The sequence below is a fragment of the Bos indicus x Bos taurus genome, chromosome 18 (assembly GCF_003369695.1).
Source record: "Bos indicus x Bos taurus breed Angus x Brahman F1 hybrid chromosome 18, Bos_hybrid_MaternalHap_v2.0, whole genome shotgun sequence".
Taxonomy (NCBI): domain Eukaryota; kingdom Metazoa; phylum Chordata; class Mammalia; order Artiodactyla; family Bovidae; genus Bos; species Bos indicus x Bos taurus.
The window spans coordinates 58,038,754-58,058,714 of NC_040093.1; the positions used below are offsets into that span (position 1 = coordinate 58,038,754).

Sequence of the window (19,961 nt, forward strand, 5' to 3'; positions counted from 1 at the left end):
CTGTTCCTCTGCAAAATGGATGCATTCTTTCCAGGACTGAGCCATTAGCCCTATCACTGCTGAGCTGTCTGTTAATAATCTATTTCCTTTGGAACTAGAAATGGATAAGTAATAATTGCTCATCTTAGTCTAAATAATTAAATTTTGTTTTAAAGGTGCTCTTTTGTATTACCTTCTTTGGTCTTTACAATAGCCAGAGCTCGGTAGGGCATATCCATAACTACAACCATTTCACAGATGAGGTGATGGAAAGGATAAAAGCTGGAAGTTATGGTTAGGGTTTTCACATTTCCTGATTCACTATCAGTTCCTTTACAAATGTATGTTACTATAAAAATACAAGGGAATTCCCTGGAGATCCAGTGGTTAGGACTCTTTCACTATGCAATGAAAGTTAGGCACTTTAATTGCTGGGGCCCAGGTTCAATCCCTGGTTGGGGAACTAAGACTGCACAACATGTGTGACGTAGCCAAATATATATATTTAAATAGGAATCTAGTCAAAGCTATGGTTTTTCCAGTAGTCATGTATGGATATGAGACTTGGACCATAAAGAAAGCTGAGTGCTGAAGAACTGTGGTGTTGGAGAAGGCTCTTGAGAGTCCCTTGGATTGCAAGGAGATCCAACCAGTCTATCCTAGAGGAAATCAGTCCTGATTATATTCATTGGAAGGACTGATGGAGAAGCTCCAATACTTTGGCCACATGATGCGAAGAACTGACTCATTGGAAAAGACCCTGATGCTGGGAAAGATTGAAGGCAGGAGGAGAAGGGGGCGACAGAGGATGAGATGGTTGGATGGCATCACTGACTCGAAGGACATGAGTTTGAGCAAGCTCCAAGAGTTGGTGATGGACAGGGAAGCCTGGCGTGCTGCAATGCATGGGGTCAAAAGAGTTGGATACAGCTGAATGACTGAACTGAACTGGGAGTCTGATGGGAGAAGGGGATGGGATCAAAGAACAGCTATCACAACTTGGTCTTTCACAGTTCAGAATATAGAGCCAATTCAATTCTGTTATAGTGCTGCTGAAAATAATAGGTGTTGAATGGCCCTTCAAAAGGACTAAATCAACAAAGAATTCAGTTTCTCAGACCTCATTCCTTTGAATCATTTTGGTCTTAATAGAGAAGCTTAACCTATGTTTTGAATAATGCTCTCTAATTAAAACTCAAGAAATGAAACCGATAACCCTGAAGGTTAAATTTCTTTTTTTTTTTCATTTCCCCGAAGTTGACAGCCTTAAGTTTTAATAAAGAAACCACTAGAGGGCTCGCTATAGGCGTGCTAGTATGAAAATGAGGCTGGTACTTCAGATCACCTCAGCATAATCAACTTCAGAATTTTTCTGAATTTCTGCAGTTTTGGGCTGCTAACATGTCAGGGTACCACCCACTTTCGGTTTTTAAAAATATGCTAAGTATATAACTTATTACTCAACAATCACTGTATTATTTCAGACCTAATCATACATCTATATTTGTGATGAACTTTTTTCTTACCAGCAACATGGTTTTACTATTGACTACTTCCTCCACCCGTTTTAAGTGGACTTTTTTTTTTTTTTAGGGTTAGATATAGGTTCAAAACTGAATGGAAAGCTTCTGTATACCTCCTGCCACCATTTTGGTGTTTTTAAAACACCCCTTTGCCAACTCTGAGATCTTATTCTACAAGAACTTTTGTATCTTGATTCCATCTCTACTTCGGCATTTTATAAACATGACTAGCTAAACGCACTTATCCATTTGTTTCTGCTCAGTCATGCTATCAAACTTCTACTTGCTAGGCCTCAGTGGTGATTACAAGCCTTTAAAAGGGGTATGCAGGCATAATTAGTGTGAAGCTCATCAGTTGCCACATCTTCCAACTTCCACATGTACTTAGGGCAAGGTGCTTTCAGTCAACATGTTTAACAGTCATTTAATAAATCTTAGTTAAAAGACTTTTGGTATACTTCCCAGAAACTGAGAATATAGTTTTAATGAGTGGGGTAACAAATCCTGCTAGTCAGGTGGTTTCAAATTTTCCATTTTCAACAGAACTCGAGGTCCTTCCTAACCAAACTGTCTGCTGAAGTTAAGAGATACAGCAATGACAAAATCCCTTTCATGTGTGTCTTCCTATGAACAAGTTATTTCACTCAGCTTACATCTATGAAAAAAAATGAATAAAATTGAGACTGAATCTCTCATTCTGGTAATATGTAATATTTTCCTATAGATACATGAATTGATGAGAGAACAGCCCTGTATTTTGTACACTGTCAGTAACATCTTTTGTTTACTATTTGTAAACACAAGGAATACACTCCTATTATTTGCTGAGTAGAAATAAAGGTGATTACGTATCTGAAAACAAATTTAGTTGTTTTAGCTTTACAGTCTTAGGAAAATTTTTTAAATTTCATTTTCAAATTATATTTTTGTGTTATGTTAGGATGAAATTATGTGGATAAAATAAAAATACAGTTATGAATTTAAGGGGAAAAATCAAAAGAAAAATTTGCATTTTTTTCTTTCACTTTATATAGTTTTTTCCTTTACAATTAAAAAAGTATATATAGAATGCTTCACAAACTTGCATGTCATCCTTGCGCAGTGACCACACTAATATCTCTCTTATTCCAATTTTAGCATATGTGCTGCCAAAGTGAGAACAAAATTATCCATTTTTTTCATGTATTTTGATCATCTGGATGTTACATCCTTTAACATTTATGATTGGGAACTTCCTGATGTCCCAGTGGTTATGACTCTGGGCTTTCACTGCAGGGGCCCAGGTTCAATCCCTGGTTTAAAGAAGTGATATTCCATGTGGGTCAGTCACGTAAAAAAGAAAATATAATTGAAAACTTTATGTTTTAACACAAAAAATGTGGAATGAGGCATGCAGTTTTTCATAGTTCTTAGAAGTATGCAGAAATACTATTCATTACAGGTTATAAAATACAAAAGATCCAAAAGTATATTTTTAGTTAAAGAATACCTTAATAAGTAATCATAGTCTAGAAAAGTATGTTGTTCTAAGGTCTTAGAATGTCGTATTTATATCATAAAAATGGTCTTTCCATACAATTGATAGGCTTTGTAATTAATATAGTGTATGTCAATCACCTTGGACTCTGTTGAGACCCCATGGGCTGTAGCCTGCCAAGCTCCTCTGTCCATGGAATTTTACTAGGCAAGAATACTGGAGTGGGTTGCCATTTCCTTCTCAAGGGGCTCTTTCCAAACCCAGGGATCGAACAGGGTCTCCTGCACTGCAGACAGACTCTTTACCATCTTAGTCATCAGGGTAGCCCAAACAGCTTTTAATCACAGTGGTATAAAAGGCTGATATTTCTCAAGCAGTAACAGTTACACTTTTAAAAGCAGAAAGGCTTTGGAACCAGAACTGAACCACCATGAATGCCTGATTTGGGGCAGTTTCCCATTCCTGGCTGCACCTTGGGATGCTCGAAAGTACTAGCACCAAAAGTGGGAGGGGAGTAGAAGGGGACCTTCCACTGAGTTCCTCAGCTGATTTAACGACGTGGGGCTATTTTTGACATCTGTAGAAAATATGCCAACGCCCACTTCACAGGTTGCACTACTACAAGACTTGGGTTCAAACTAGTCCCGCCCAGTCAAGTAAGCGGCTTAAACGCCGACTGTTAAGTTTCTGGCCTGTGCCGCCCCGGCACAGTCCTTATGTGGGGAAGGGCAATTTGGGGACAGTTGGCAAAATCTGGGGACAATTTCGTTCATCTGGTACCTCGTGGGTAGAGGCCAGGGATGCTACTATCCACCCGTCATCACAGAACCAACCGCGCCACGAGCAACGGTGCTGAGGGCGAGACCCTGGCTCTCTGAGGGGAAGCTGAGTCCTCGTTTTCTAACTCCAAGGCCTGACGGGCGCCTAAGGGGACACAGTACCTCGCCATGTGACCTCCCGCGCGCTCACGAGTTGTGAGCGCCTCACGCGCCGGTGGAAGGTTGGCGGGCGCGCACAGGCTGTCGGGAGCACGCGCCAACCGCGGTCAGTCAGAGCCGCTTCCCGCGCTGAGCTTTGTTGCGCGGGGCGAAAATACGTCACTTCCGCCGCGAATCCCCTCCCTCCCCCTCCAGGGACCGCCCATCGCCCCGCCCCCAGCGCGTCTGTAACGCAGGGCAACCGCCCCTGTAGCCCGCCGGCGGGGACTAACCTGCCCGGGTCCTTCCACCCCGCTGGCCCCTCAGGAGGGTGTGAGCGGCCGGGCCGCTTCCCCGCCTCCGGGTCGAGGCCCCAGACTGCTCCACCGGCGGCAGAGCGAGACGCCTTGCCCAGTTGGGAAGGGAGCTGCCTTCTGAGGCGGGGAGGTAAAAGGAAGAGGAGAAGCTGGGCCTGGAGAGGAGTGGGCAGGGCCTGGGGGGGAGGGGTGCGGAGTGGGTGGGGCAGTGGGAGGAGCCGCTGAAAGGGCGGAGCCCTATGAGAGAGCGGCCCTTGGAGGAAGGGGTAGGGTTGGTGGGGGCGCCTCGCTGGAGGGCATAGCTATTGAAAGAAGGGGAGGCATCTTTTGTGGCCAGGTAGGATGCTGGAGGAAGGGAAGGGCCGAGAGGAGGAAGAAAGAAAGGTCTTGGAAGAAGGGTAGGGAGCCACGCTGTCAAGTGCCTGGGCTTTTGGAAACAGGTGGCAAGAGTTGCGTGTTTGAAGACTTGAATTTTCCTGTACATTGTATGCTGTGTGAGAGCTGGGAAGACTGGGGTTGCTTTACCATTTTACTACCCTTGCTAGGCAGAAGGAGAAGCGGGTGGCAGAGGATGGGATGGTCAAATAGCAACGACTACTCCATGGACATGAAAAGACCTCTGATGCTGGGAAAGATCGAAGGCAGGAGAAGGGGAGACAGAGGATGAGATGGTTGGATGGTATCACCGACTCGATGGACATGAGTTTGAGTAAACCACGGGAGTTGGTGATGGACAGGGAGGCCCGGAATACTGCAGTCCACGGGGTCGCAAAGAGTCGGACACGACTGAGCAACTGAACTGAACTGGGAGATAGTGGAGCGCGGAGGAGCCTGGCATGCTGCAGTCTATGGAGGGGTCACAAAGAGTCGACAGGACTTAGCAACTGAACAACCACCACCAGTGCTAATGAACACTTAATGAGTAATGAATGTGACTGGAAAAAGCAGAAGAGTTGGAGACTGGGATTGGAGTGAAATGTTCTGATAGGGAGGGATGGTTGTAGAAACTGTGCTTCTAGGAATCATTCTATGAATAATCAAAGCTGCTGTGCTCTGTGGGCATGTAAGAAGAATAAAGCACAGATAATTAACATGGTGGTTTAGTCACTAAGTTGTGTCGGACTCTTGTGACCCCATGGACTGTAGCCTGCCAGGCTCCTCTGTCCAAGGGATTCTCCAGGTGAGAATACTGGAGTGGGTTGCCATTTCCTTCTCCAGGGGATCTTCCTGACCCTGGAATCCAACCCAGGTCTCCTGCATTGCAGGCAAATTCTTTACCGACTGAGCTATGAGGTATAGGAATTGAGGGTAGCCATTTGTAGTCTGATTATAAGGATGAGTGATAGCAGAAATGTGGCAAAGATAATGGCAAAAAGAAAGAGTGCCCGCCTTCTTCAGTCAGTAAGATGTCTCAAATTCCTCTCTCATGCTTTAGCTCTCTGACTTCTGCTGCTGCTGCTCCTGCTGCTAGCCAAAGAAAACTCTCTGCTTTTAAGGGACACATATCATTAGATTTCCTGAAGAAGGGCATGGCAACCCACTCCAGTATCCTTGCCTGGGGAATCCCCATGGACAGAAGAGCCTGGTGGGCTACAGTCCATGGAGTCACAGAGTCAGACACGACTGAGTGACTAAGTACAGCACATCATTTAGATTAGGCCCCTCCCAGTAAACCAAGATTGTTTCCCTGTCATCGGGTCAACCAATTGGTACCCATAATTACATAGTCTTTTGAAGAATGGTCCTTGGGACTTACCTGGTGGTACAGTGAATAAGAATCTGCCTGCCAATACAAGAGACAGGGGTTTGATCTCTGGTCCAGGGAGATTCCACAAGCCACAGAGCAACTAAGCCCATGAACCACAATTACTGAGCCTGAGCTCTAAAGCCGGTAAACCACAACTACTGAGCCCTTGTGCTGCAGTTTCTGAAGTGCATGTGCCCAAGTGTGTGTATTACTGTTGTTGTTGTTTAGGTGCAAAGTCGTGTCCAACTCTTTTGCCAACTGTGATGGCAAAATATGATGGCAGATGTGGGGAATCACTGGCTTTTAGGTACTTCTGCCTAGAAGTGACTCATGATTTCAGTCCTGTTATTAGCCGAAATAAGTCACAAGGCACTGCTTAACTTCAAGGAGAAATGTAGATAATGCTTCTCTATCTCCAAAAGGAAAAGGAAGAAAGATTTGGGGGACCAATAGTAGCATCTTGGTACCACACTGGTCTGGTATCATCAGAGGTGATGTACGAAGCAAATGACCTTTACGTATATTATAAATGTCACTACCTAAAATAAGAACATTTGTGGTCTTTAAAAATAGAGTCCAGGGGCTATGGGAATGGAAAAGTCCTAGATTTGGGGACAGAGGATGAGATGGTTGGATGGCATCACTGACTCAATGGACATGGGTTTGAGCAAACTCCAGGAGATAGTGGAGGATGGAGAAGCCTGGCGTGCTGCAGTCCATGGGGTCGCAAAGAGTCAGACACGACTTAGCAACTGAAGATAAAACTAAAACATTATAATTATTTTCTTAAAACTGTTTTCAGTTTTCTAGATTCAGAAACATTTATGAAAATACAAAATACAAGGTCCAAGAATAGATAGACAATCTCAAAGAAGTTGGAGGAGTAACTGTTGAATATCAAGATATGAATCTGGAGCAGGATAATTGAGGGATTGGGGCAGGAGGAGAAGGGGACGACAGAGGATGAGATGGCTGGATGGCATCACTGACTCGATGGATGTGAGTCTCAGTGAACTCCAGGAGTTGGTGATGGACAGGGAGGCCTGGTGTGCTGCGATTCATGGGGTCACAAAGAGTCGGACATGACTGAGCGACTGATCTGATCTCTGATAGGAATCAATATGATATTGGTGAATGGAGAGACACAGGTCAATGGGCCAGAATAGGGTGTTCTAAAATATACCCAAATAAATATCAGTTCAGTTGCTCAGTTGTGTCCGAGTCTTTGCAACCCCATGAATTGCAGCATGCCAGGCTTTCCCTGTCCATCACCAACCCCCGGAGTTTACCCAGACTCATATCCATTGAGTCGGTGATGCCATCCAACCATCTCATCCTCTGTCGTCCCCTTCTTCTCCTGCCTTCAATCTTTCCCAGGATCAGAGTCTTTTCAAATGAGTCAGCTCTTAACATCAGGTGGCCAAAGTATTGGAGTTTCAGCTTCAATATCAGTCCTTCCAATGAACACTCAGGACTGATCTCCTTTAAGATGGACTGGTTGGATCTCCTTGCAGTCCAAGGGACTCTCAAGAGTCTTCTCCAACACCACAGTTCAAAAGCATCAATTCTTTGGCAATCAGCTTTCTTTATAGTCCAGCTCTCACAGCCATACATGACTACTGGAGAAACCATTGCCTTGACTAGACAGACCTTTGTTGGCAAAGTAATGTCTTTGTTTTTGAATATGCTGTCTAGGTTGGTCATAACTTTTCTTCCAAGGAGTAAGCGTCTTAATTTCATGGCTGCAGTCACCATCTGCAGTGATTTTGGAGCCCAGAAAAATAAAGTCTGACACTGTTTCCACTGTTTCCCCATCTATTTCCCATGAAGTAATGGGACCGGATGCCATGATCTTCATTTTCTGAATGTTGAGCTTTAAGCCTACTTTTTCACTCTCCTCTTTCACTTGCATCAAGAGGCTCTTTAGTTCTTCTTCACTTTCTGCCATAAGGGTGGTGTCATCTGCATGTCTGAGGTTATTGATATTTCTCTTGCCAAATAAACATAGCCAATTGATTTTTGACCAAAAAAAAAAAAAATTAAATGCAGGAAGAATAATCTTTGAACAAGAATGTTGCAACCACTGGCTGTTTATATTCAAAAACTTAATTCAAAATGGATCATAGACCTAAATATAAACCATAAAACTATATAACTTTGAAAATTAAATACAGAAAATCTTTATGACCTGTGGTTAGGCAAAGTGTTATTAGACATGACACCAAAAACATAATCCATTAAAAACAAAACCAAACCCACATATGATAAAACTGGTCCTCATTTTAACTTTTATACAACATATCTGTAAGAGTAGCAACAGAAGATAATGTCCTTTCTCTGGCCTCTGCTGTAATATTGGTGTGTCTTTGCCACTGACCAGTGGAGAAGGCAATGGCACCCCACTCCAGTACTCTTGTCTGGAAAATCCCATGGACGGAGGATCCTGGTAGGCTGCAGTCCATGGGTCACTAAGAGTCGGACACGACTGAGCGACTTCACTTTGACTTTTCACTTTCATGCATTGGAGAAGGAAATGGCAACCCACTCCAGTATTCTTGCCTGGAGAATCCCAGGGACAACGGGCCTGGTGGGCTGCCATCTATAGGGTTGCACAGAGTTGGACACGACTGAAGCGACTTAGCAGCAGCAGCAGCAGTGGTAATGAAGTCTTTGTTCCTTTCAGGAGCAGGGCAGTTCGTATTCTAAGTTACAGATTGGTTAGGGTGTCAAAGCTCCATTGAGTTTGCCAGATGTCTAACAAAGAGGCACTTGGTAGTCTCTGTACTTCTCAGTTCATTAACAAATGACATCATCACAACGTGGGGTTGGAGATCCTAAAGGTAATGTCTGTGTTTTTTCTTTTCCTCCTGCGTTTCCAATGCCTTCTTTTGTATTCAGTAAATTCAATGAGAAGGCCTTGAGTCCTTTGACTTAAAGAATAATTGGCCAGTTATTTATGGAGTGTCTCCAAATCTTCCCCTGTGGCTCAGCTGGTAAAGACTCCACCTATAATGAGTGAATCCTGGGTTCAATCCCTGGGTTGGGAAGATCCCTTGGAGAAGGGAAAGGCTACCCACTCCAGTATTCTGGCCTAGAGAATTCCATGGACTGTATAGCCCATGGGGTCACAAAGAGTCAGACACAACTGAGGAACTTTCACTTTTCCAAATCATCTTCATAAACTATATTCTCCAATTTTTTTCTGAGTTTTTTTCCTACCTTTTGGTACATCTCTTTAAATAAGTCCCTGTTCAAGGTCTTTACCCCAATTAAATTATCCAAACCATGAAATCTGTTCTTTGATACATTTATTCAGTTTGCTTAAGATCAAAATTCATGCTTTGCTCACCTCCACTGTTATCCTGTTTTATTTCTTGAACCATTCTGTTAACATGATGGCTTGAAAAAAAAAACACATTTTATTATGTAAAATTTCACAGTGACCCAAAAGTACAGTGAATAGTGCAGTTAACCTCAATGTCCTCATACTCTTCTACAACAAACAGAATTTGTGGCTTTTTTTATTTCCTTGTTCTCTAACCACAACCAACCACCCCCACCCCCTTGCAGGATTATTTTGAAGCAAATCATGATGACTTATGTTCAATTGGTAAAATAGTAAGCTATTTTACAGGCTTTTGAAAAAAATTATTTATCTATTTATTTGGCTGTGCCAGGTCTTAGTTACAACATGTGGGATCCAACTCCCTGACCAGGGATTGAACCCAGGCTCCCTGCATTGGGAGTACAGAGTCTTAGCCACTGGACCACCAGGGAAGGCCCCTATTTACAGGGTTTTTTGCTGATCATTTTCTTCCATTGCTGTTTAAATGCTACTAGAAAAGATATTTTCTGTATCACACTGAATTTCCCATAGGCTCTGTTTCTTAGAGTCTCACTCATCTTTTTTTAATTTTCATTCATCTTCTTTATTTCATTTCTAAATATCTTAAGTTCCTTTGGCCTTTTCATCTTGAAAAGGATCAGCTTTTCTTTGGGTTTATTCTTGTTTATCCAGACATGTACTTTCGGGGCTTGCTTGGACCTCAGTCAACATTTTTTTCTTTGTACATTTTTTGGTTCTAGCCACTTCAATAGCGTATGTCATATAATTTAATATCTTCTGGCATACATGTGTGTGCCTTCCTGCTTTGTACTCCAAATCCAATTTTCTAGTTGCATCTGCAAATGCATTTTCCCATGGGAGCATTTTCACTGTGATCCTTGTGTTTCCTTGATGTGATTTTCTAAGAAACATATGGATTTTGATGTATGTTTTATACCAGTGATTCTTAAACCAAATCAGATTGTAAAGCTCTGTGGAAGCCCAGAAGTGGAAGAACACGAGCTCTGATTTACTTTAAATCTATAAACAAGGCATAATTTTACCATCAGAAAATCAGTATTACACCACTGCAGATTTTTGCATTCCAAATAGAAGGAAAACTGCATGTAATTGGTAAGAAATCACATAGCCACCCTTTTAGTTGACCTTTGATTGCTTTTTGCACATTTCTATTTGTCATCTCTTACATGAGTTTGGAAGATAAGAATGGACAATTAATCTTTTTTCTTTTAAATAAATCCAGGTGTTTTATTTGTTTTTTGCCACACTATTCTGCATTCGGGATCTTAGTTCCCTGATCAGGGATAGAACCCATACCCCCTGCAGTGGAAGCACCAGGGAAGTCCTAAATCCATAAGTCTTTGAAATTAGCCTTATATTTTATATTTTATAATGTCAATAGTTGGCAATGGATGGTTTCATAATATTTCTTCTGTCTATTCCTGAACGTGTCTTGACGATGTTTCACCTGAGTTATTGAATTGGTTTTTTAAAAGAAACAAAGCAGTATTAAAAGCTAAGTTCCATTTGCATTTTAAACCACAGGAAGAAGATGTTAAAGACTTTAAGCAACCATCACAGTAATGGATTTCGGTCACAAAAATGAGACTGAATTAGAAAATAGTGAAAATTATGAAATTGAAAGCACAGAAGAAACTGAATTAATCTATACTTGTCCAGATGAAAGAAGTGAAAAGAATCATGTTTGTTGTCTTCTCAATATCAGTGACATTACACTTGAACAAGATAAAAAAGCCAAAGAGTTTGTCATTGGAACTGGATGGGAAGAAGCAGTGAGTATTTTCTTGAGTTAGGTCTTGTGCATGTTAGGGTTTTGATACAAGCCTTTTACTATTTTCATAAATAGTTACTGTTGCCAAAAAAAAAATGTGTAAGCAAGGAACAGAAACCTCTGAAACAGAGGTAGAATATTAATGATGATAATAGCAGTACCTTTTATTGAGTATTTATGACCATTCTGTATGGTCATAAATACTAAATACACAGTACTAAATGCTTCACATACATCAATTCATTCACCCTCTCAGGTGTTATGAATAGCCTCACTTTTTGGAAAAGGAAACCAAAGCACCAAAAATGAAATGTGTCAAAATCTCCCAGGCGGTGGTCAAGGCAGGAGCTTGAACTGAGCTTTTCTGGACTCCAGAACACAATTCCCTTAACTCAAGCTACTTAACTTAACTCCTGCTACTTAACTCCCCAGGAGACCAGAGATTTCTATCCTGGTGGTTCTATGCAGAATCCTGTGGTTTATTCTTAAACTATTCTTAGAATCAATAATGAAATATAAGGGAATTGGTCTGATTGCTTGGCAGTGTCACAGCTAGGGCTGGGAGGGGAGAGGGGTGTCTCTGGATGTACTGGGGTTGAGGCTGGGGTGCTGCTCCACATTGTAGAATGCTCGGGGTGGCTCCCACCACAGGAGATGCTCCAGCCCTGTCTCAGTTCGGGCTGCTAGAAGAGAATACTGTAGGCTGGGCAGCTTAAGCAGCAGACATTTATTTCTTACAGTTTGGGAGGAATGTTCGAGATCTGGGTGCCAACATGGTCGGTTTCTTGGTGGGAACCGTTTTTTTGGTTATATCCTCACACAGCCTTCTTTGGTGCAGGCAAGCGCAGAGAGCCTGCAGTACAAGAAAGCCTGGCAGGCGGGACAAGTATGGTTTTGATTTTATTTTAATAGTTCTGAATTTATTTTAATACACATCTAAAAATATATATAGTCAGCACATCAGTGTGCTGATAGATACTATCGCTTAGTATTTTAGTCTTTACAAATACTATTACAAATACTATGGCGTAGTAGGAGGCTAAACTAAGCATGAAAAGTTAAATTAAGTCAATCCGAAGAAAAATATTGATTCAAATAGGAGAGTCAAAATGGGGATGTGTCCACAGTGGGGGCAGCTAGGCTGAGAGTAACACACTGCTTTATCTGCAGGTCCGAGGCTGGGGACAGATTTCTCCAACTGCCTGCATCTGGCCCAGGAAGAAGCTTAAGAAGGCGAGGGTGGGAGAAAGTGCCAGCAGCTGCTTACTCTGTGTCAATCTCTCCCATGGGAGCCTGGAGGCCAGGCCTCAGTCAGAGGGCGGGAAGTTGGAGTCTGGGGCTTCAGCTCCAGCTCCAGCCGAGGCAGGCCCAGAGAAGGATGGAGGCAGCCTCTCCCAGACCCCAGGCATCCCCCCAGGCTCCACTACGACCTCCAGGGAAGTTAACAAAATCTGCTTTCCCACCTACAGTCAGGGAGAGAAGAAAAGTCTGCAAATAAAGGAGTTCATTTGGTGCCTGGAAGACTGGGCCACCCCGGAGACCGTTAGGGGCAAGGACCCCAGAAGGCCCTGGAGAGGCACCGACAGAATTCTCCCCGCCTCAGACTCCCTGACTTCCAAAGCCCTTTTAGTCCTCCCTCCCTTGAAGTCTTCGCCCCCAGATGGCTTGGATGTTCTGGGTAAGAAGACTAAGAACTTTTTCTTGCGGCCAGAAGAGAAGGGGCTGAGTGTGGAAAAGGATGAGTGTGTGGCTTATGCCTATGGAGTGAAAGCGGTTGATGGGGCAGGCGAAAAGCAGCCCACTGAGCTGGCCAGGCACCACAGAGTCAAGGACATGCAGCCTTTCCTCACCCCGGTGGCCCGGACGCCCCTGCTGCCCGAGCCTGAGCCCTGCTGCCTGCACTGGTCCCGCCTGCCTGAGAAAAACCTGCTGTGCCCTCCCTGCTATCTTGCCACCTTCCAGCTTTTGCAGAAACAAGGAGCGAGGAACTACAAAGCCAGACTCAAAGCCAGGGAGCCCAGACCTCCCATGAAAACCCCAAAGCGCGTCCTCACAGAGGCCAAGCAGGAAAACAGGCCCCAAATGTTGGAGACCAAAGTGTTCTCAAGACCTCTCTTGCCGTCCCTCACAGTGAGCAGAGTTGTTATTCCCATTTCCACTCACAGACTCCTTTGAGCTGCTACAATATAATTCCCTGGGAACAAGCAGCGTCTGAACATGGTTCATCTTCTCTCCCCTGTCTCCCTTCTGCCCCACCCCAGTCTCTTTCTCTTTCTCCTTCTCCTCTTCATCTCGCACACTCTTCTCTCCCTCTCTCCCCTGGTCCTTTTTTGGTGGTAGATCAGGGACAGCTGAACCTCATAGTACGGATTTTGATGTACTCTCAAAACCTCCACATTTTGGTGTTACCTGCTTCTGTTGCTTAGCCATTTACAAAACGCACACTGGTTGTGCCAGTCTCAGCCTCAGCCTGGCTTATCTGTGCCCTGGAAGACAAGCGGATGGTGGGGAAGCAGGTCAGCCCCTGAACCCCAGTGCTTCAAGCCAGGCGTCCTGGGCTTATTGAGACCAAATCGTTCCCTGATCCTTTGAACCTGGCAGATGGTCTATCAGTTACCACATTTTCTCTTGCAACAGAGATCTGCTTTAATTGAAACAGTGTTGTAAGATAAAATTCCAGCCTGTGTCCAGATGAATTTCCTGTGTCCAGGGTGGCATATCCTTATATTGATATTGGATGGATGGATGTGCCATATCCATTGTATCTTATGTGTCCCAGATTTCATATACTTAGAGCCTCATGTTAGTCTGTGTCTGGGAGGTTTTGGCTACCTTTCTACAAAATTCATCGTGAGAGGCAGGTTGAGAATAATTATTATTTTTTAAATGTCACTGTGATTATTGTTAGCACACATGCTTCTTCAAGTCTTACATCTACTATTTGGGAACTTGACATCCCCAGACAGAGTTATGGGATGGAGGTGTGACTTTCTTCCTTCTTCCATCTTTCCTACCCCCTCATTTTACTCCAGTGCACATTTCCTGAAGTTGTGTATAAATTAAACGTTTGTAAATAAGTTATATTTTAAATGTGAAGTGACAATGCTATGCAGAGAGATGCTGTGAAGAACAATTTTGTAATGTGAAAAGCCATTTAGCTGCTCTGTAATTATATAGTTTGCATTTGCTTAAAGTATATTATACTTGAACTGTAGGCTTTCCATTTCCTAAGTGATGGGCAGACAGAATATATGGCTATTTGTAAACATCTGCTTTCCATAACTGGTCTTTGTAATGTCTTGTCTGTTTAAGTTTAGTTTTGTTGGTTTGTCTTTACAAAACACCAGAAATGCAGGAATGATTACAGTACAATAGTCATTTAAAGGTGTATTTTGCCTTTTGAGGTTGGACACTTTACAGACTAGAAGCACTTTTCAGGTTCTACTCACCCTTTCTCGTCTGAATGAAGAAACCATCTGAATTCACGTCCAAGAAGAGGTCCCGATTTCCCCCCGTGTCTGCACACTGGGGGTGTCGGACCCAGTGCTGCTTGAGCACTGTCCAGCTCTGGCAACCTGCCTACCTGAGTCAGTGGTTTTTTCCAAGTCCTTCTTTGTAGGCTGCAGAATAATGAATAAGCTCACTGTGTATACACCTGTCAAAGTGTTTGCTTGGGAGGGAAAAGTATCTACCAGTATGAACGAGGGACAGAGCGCACTTGCTCAGCCCAGGGCTACTTACCAGTTGAGATCTTGCCACAGTTTGAACTGATACAAGTGACAACAGAAAGAACTTTTTTTTTTTCTTAAGAAAAACTCACTTCTTGAGATAAGGGTTATATATTCTATACCTTTGGGGATAAACATATAATAATTTAGAATTGAGATTTAGTTAAAGGTTTGTTGTTGTTCAGTCATGTTCGACTCTTTGCCACCCCGTGTTGGTTTTAGTATCTTAAAATTTTTTTTTTAATCAACTAGTTTTTTTTTTAATTATGAAAGTGTCTATTTCTTTAGGTAATTATTCAAATACCTGATAAAGTCCCTCTAGTATCTTATTTGTGTTGGCCGAGGAAGTTTGGCTTGCTTCTCTGGACAAAGTCACTTTAGGCCTTGTCCCAGTTTTTAGTCAGATTAAATCAGGACGTTCAAACTGGTCTTTGATATCCTAGTCTATCTAGATAAATGCTAAATGTTTACTAGAATGCAATAACAAAAATCTAGGCCAGTAACAAAAATCCTTCCATTTTAAGGAGTCAACATGTTATAATTCAGTCCCAGTCACCCTCTTCCTACCTCCAGGTGATGACCTCAAATTAAGTTTTGGTTCTTATGTGTTGTTGTTAGTCGCTCAGTTGTGTCCAACTCTTTGCCACCCCCTGAACTGTAGCCTGCCAGGCTCTTCTGTCCGTGGAATTCTCCAGCGAGAATACTAGAGTGGGTTGCCATTCCCTGCTCCAGGGGATCTTCCAGACCCAGGGATCGATTCTCAAGCCAAACATGGAGGGCTCTGTGTTTCATCTTTTATTCTGTTAATTTGTATCATTAGTAAAACTTTCCAAACTCCTATTTTTCTGGAAATTTAAAAAATCACCAAGTGGAAGTGTGGCTGCTCCCAACACAGGGCTCCTCTGCAGAGCCTCACCTCCTAGGGGAGGCCACACTGAGTTCTGGGAGTGCTGCTGAGCAAGTGCCGGGCCGGAGGGACTGGACACCTGGGAGAGTGTAGATCTGACAGTGATGGGGTGACAAGGGCGAGGGGAAGATTAAGTCAGAATAAGACCCGGCAATGTTTGGACAAGTATGGCGAGCTTTGGCTACTCGAGGAGACTTCCTCTCATTTTTAGCTTTGTTCTTTTTAGTCTGGACTAGATCTACTTTGCTTTCAATCTCTCCCTCTCCTAAGTGCTGGAGCCCCAGCCCATCTCTATGCAGGCTCCCCCGGCTGGCCAAGCAGGCTGAGCTGCACAATTGGAGTCCTCACACCTGGGACTTTTTGGGGTGTCTGGGCTTGGGTTCAAGTGCAGCCTTGGTGCTGCGGTTTAGGGGCTCCTGAGAAGCCAGATGAGGAAGAAACAGGGGCTCCCGTGGCTGTGGGCAGACAAGAGAGTTTGCTGGTACCACAGGCAACACTCACCCACTGTCTGCCAGGCTAACTGCGGCCCTGGAGCCAGGAGAGGTTCTGTGCCATGCCCTTGAGGCCCAGGCTAAACTCTGACCCGAGTACCACTAACCCATCACGTGACACAATAATTCCACTTGAATTGGCAAGGCACTATTCTAAGTGTTGAGAGCTTCTTCTGGGTATTGCCTCCTTTTATCCTGAGCAAATTCATGAGGCTCAGGGCTCATTTTCTCCTGTGACCCAAGAAGAAACTCATCAACAGAGTTTGGGTTCAGGTGTGCAGCTTGGGCATCTGAAGGTGCCAACTTATCTCCAAGGTGAAGAAACAGCTGGAGTGCTGGGTGGAAAGAATCATGTAGGGCAAGGAAGGAGGACTTAGGAATGTCTTTCCTTCCTGTTAGATGGGAATAATTTCAGACACAGGATGTGGTGAAGACGAGGAGGTAATGTATGTAAAACGCTCACAGAGATTTGTGGTTTTCCAGAATGTCGTGATTGGATCAAATACAGATAGCTGGATCATTTCCCTTTAATGAATGCCTGGCTGTTCAGAATCATTTAGAAATCCTGTGGGCATGGCCAGTTGTCATGTGGACTCTTTAAAAAGCTCACCTCCCTAACTTGTCAACTTCGGGGTCCTTGGTTGGGATGCCTGTCCATCAGTTCATGGGCCATCTTCATTGCCTGGCCCTTCTTCTCATTCTGTTTTGCCTGAATTTCCACCGCAGCAGTCTAAACATGATTGCTCTCCAGACTTATGCCATGTCTCTCAGACTGGTGGTGTGTCATCCTGAGGTGTTACAGCAAAAAATTTACTTCTCAAGTTTAATCTAGCAGATCAAAGCTATTGTATATCTTCCTGAACACAGTCTAAAGTAACTCAATAACTAAAACTAGCACCATCATCTTTTTTTTCCCTAGGAGCTGAAAACTAGACATTTTTAAATTGACTCTGTCCTATAAAATGAGGGGTTAGGGACTTCCCTGATGTTCCAGTGGTTAAGACCCTGTGCTTCCAGTGCAGGGGAATTCAGGTTCGATTCCTGGTCAGGGGGAAAAATTGAGGGAATTAATACCTAAGGTACTTCCTGATTCTGTCATTTTAGTGAAGTTAACTTGCCTGTAAACATCACTGCTGCTACTGCTAAGTTGCTTCAGTCATCTCCGACTCTGTGCGACCCCAGAGACAACAGCCCACCAGGCTCCCCCGTCCCTGGGATTCTCCAGGCAAGAACACTGGAGTGGGTTGCCATTTCCTTCTCCAATGCATGAAAGTGAAAAGTCAAAGTGAAGTCACTCAGTTGTGTCCGACTCTTAGCGACCTCATGGACTGCAGCCTACCAGGCTCCTCCATCCATGGGTTTTCCAGGCAAGAGTACTGGAGTCAGGTGCCATTGCCTTCTCCGAGTAAACATTACTAGACACTCAAAATGTGAACAGTTCTTTCTGTCAGATTTGTGATCAGATTGACTCTGGATGCTGGCTCTTGTAGTGTAAAATCTAAGTGAATTTCAATTTCTACATTTCAAAAGTTGCTTACAGTAGAAGTCCTAAAAGAGACTTTTTTTTTTTTTTTTTTTTACGTAAGACCCAGGTGGCTCAGTGGTAAAGAACCCTCCTTAATGCAGGAGATGCAAGAGATGTGGGCTCGCTCCCTGGGTAGATCCCCTGGAGGAGGAAACGGCAACCCACTCCAGTGTTCTTGCCTGGGAAATCCCATGGACAGAGGAGCCTACAGTCCGTGGGGTTGCAAAGAGATATAACTAAGCACCCACCAGAACTCAACTTTTCTAATACATCCTTTCTAAACAGCATACACGCTTTATTTTATTTTAGACCATGCTGGGTCTTCGTTGCTGGGTGCGGACTTTCTCTAGTTGCGGCAAGTAGGGGCTTCTCATTGCTGTGGCTTCTTTTGTTGAAGAGCACGGGCTCTAGGGTGGGTGTGCTTCAGTAGTTGCTGCACACGGGCTCAGTAGTTGTGGCGCATGGGCTTAGTTGCCCCGAGGCATCTGGGATCTTCCTAGGCCAGGGATCACACTGCAATATACACACTTCTTAAAGATTTCAGTGGCCGAGCATCTTTGGAAATAAGCATTGCATCCACAGCAATGCTTAAAGTTCCACCTCACCAACCGGCCCTATCCCTTGGGCAGGACTTTTCAACCTTGGCACTACTGGCATTAGGGATGGGTAGTTCTTTGTGTGGGGTTGTTTTGTGCATAAAGGGAAACAGCAGCATTTCTGGCCTCTATGCACTAGATGCCAATGGTCCCCTCACAGTTGTGACAATCAAGAATGTCTTTAGACATTGCCAAGTGCCACAAGGGCCCAGGTGAGAATAGGTGCTTTAGGGAATTAATCATCTAGAATCCAATACCTGTTTGCAGCTTCTCTGACAGCTCTGCTTTCTGCTCCAGAGTGAGCAGAAGCCTTGGCACAGAGGCAAAGGGCATGTGGGATTAGTTCCGCCTGCCTCATCCTGGGCAGCACGAGTGCTCTTGGCTTTGACCTGGTCCCTCAGGGCCTCCTGGGGACACCTGCTCCATTTCCCTCCAGGCCTGCTTTTCTCTGGGACCATTTCTCTCAGAGTTAACAGTAGGGCTCATTTAGTCAGAGCCAGGGACAGCTGTAGGCATAATCTGATTCTCTTTAGGAGAATGTGCATTATTTTCGCAAGGTTTTCAAGAAAATTCTAAGATGCTAAATTGATGTGTTTACATTTAATGGCATAATTCAGAATTCTCTACTTTTCAACCAGTACTCTCCTCACATTCACTGCACTAAATCAGTGTGAATACTGAGAGGCAGCCCAGTATGTATGACCCTCCTTAATAGCCACTGGAAAATTGATACTTTATATATGTGAAAATGGCTTTTTTCCTCCCATTTGGCTCAAACTACAAGCCTTGCTTCCCTATGTATCTTAAAATGAAACAACTTCTCACTTACTTAAACTTGAGGAGTGCTAACTTGAAGATATAACATAAAGTAGCCTTATTTCCAGCAACACAGGAGGGTTAGGACTATTAACTGTAAAATGTGAAAGAACTGTTAGCAATTTCATTTAACATCTGCATGTGCTCTGAAGAGAAGTAGAAATCTAACAAGATAAAAACCACTGGTCCCGATATTGTTCATGACTCTGCTCGGGCTCTGTTTTGTGGCCATTCACCAAATCCTCATGATGGACTTTTCTAATGTAATCCCAGGAAAATGGAATGTTAGGGAGATACCATTATAGTAGCTAATGGGAGAACTTGAAATCTGAAAACTTACTCCTTAGACACATATGTCATCAGAGAAATGGGATTTAAACGGTTCTAAAATATACCATATCTTACCAAAAGGAAAGGTGAAGAAAAAAAAAGATACCAGCCTACAACTCATTAATAAGTACTAGACTCTCAAATATAGCTAAACAAAAACTATTACCACAAACTGAACTAAGACAATATAAACAGTTCCTAAAATATCATTTGCCAAAGTTTGGATGGCTTCTCAAAAAGCAAACTATAAAATCTTAAGTTTTGAGAGCTCACTTTTTAAATAGGGAAGTCTTTAAGGAGCATTTTAAGGTTAGATATCCTTTTGTGGTAAGTTAACTCAGATGCACTGACTTCTGCCAAATTTTTATTGCAGCACAAGCTCTACATTTTCTGAAGTCACTAAATTTCTCATTACAGCACAGGAAAAAGAAGATAAAGTAGGAGAAGTATCAGTTTCAAATTCAGCCCTA

The 19,961-nt window shown here is 43.4% G+C and overlaps 1 protein-coding gene, 1 long non-coding RNA gene and 1 other non-coding gene across 4 annotated transcripts in view; 1 reads left to right on the forward strand and 2 right to left on the reverse strand.

Annotated features, from left to right (window-relative positions):
- The window catches only part of LOC113875507, a 25,829-nt gene extending 21,555 nt beyond the window's left edge, over nt 1-4,274 (reverse strand). For both annotated transcript variants that reach the window (XR_003506260.1, XR_003506261.1), the window contains exon 1: nt 4,190-4,274. This is a non-coding gene — a long non-coding RNA (uncharacterized LOC113875507). The remainder of the gene's footprint in view (nt 1-4,189) is intronic.
- LOC113876907 lies at nt 2,560-2,663 on the reverse strand. The gene has a single exon (XR_003506637.1). It is a non-coding gene; the product is annotated as a U6 spliceosomal RNA (small nuclear RNA).
- C18H16orf46 (chromosome 18 C16orf46 homolog) lies at nt 4,123-14,366 on the forward strand. The gene is made up of 3 exons (XM_027513949.1): nt 4,123-4,343; nt 10,852-11,099; nt 12,269-14,366. The coding sequence occupies exons 2-3, from the start codon at nt 10,890-10,892 to the stop codon at nt 13,271-13,273; spliced, it is 1,215 nt and encodes a 404-aa protein (XP_027369750.1). The 5' UTR covers nt 4,123-4,343; nt 10,852-10,889; the 3' UTR covers nt 13,274-14,366.
- The last annotated feature ends 5,595 nt before the right edge of the window (nt 14,367-19,961 follow it).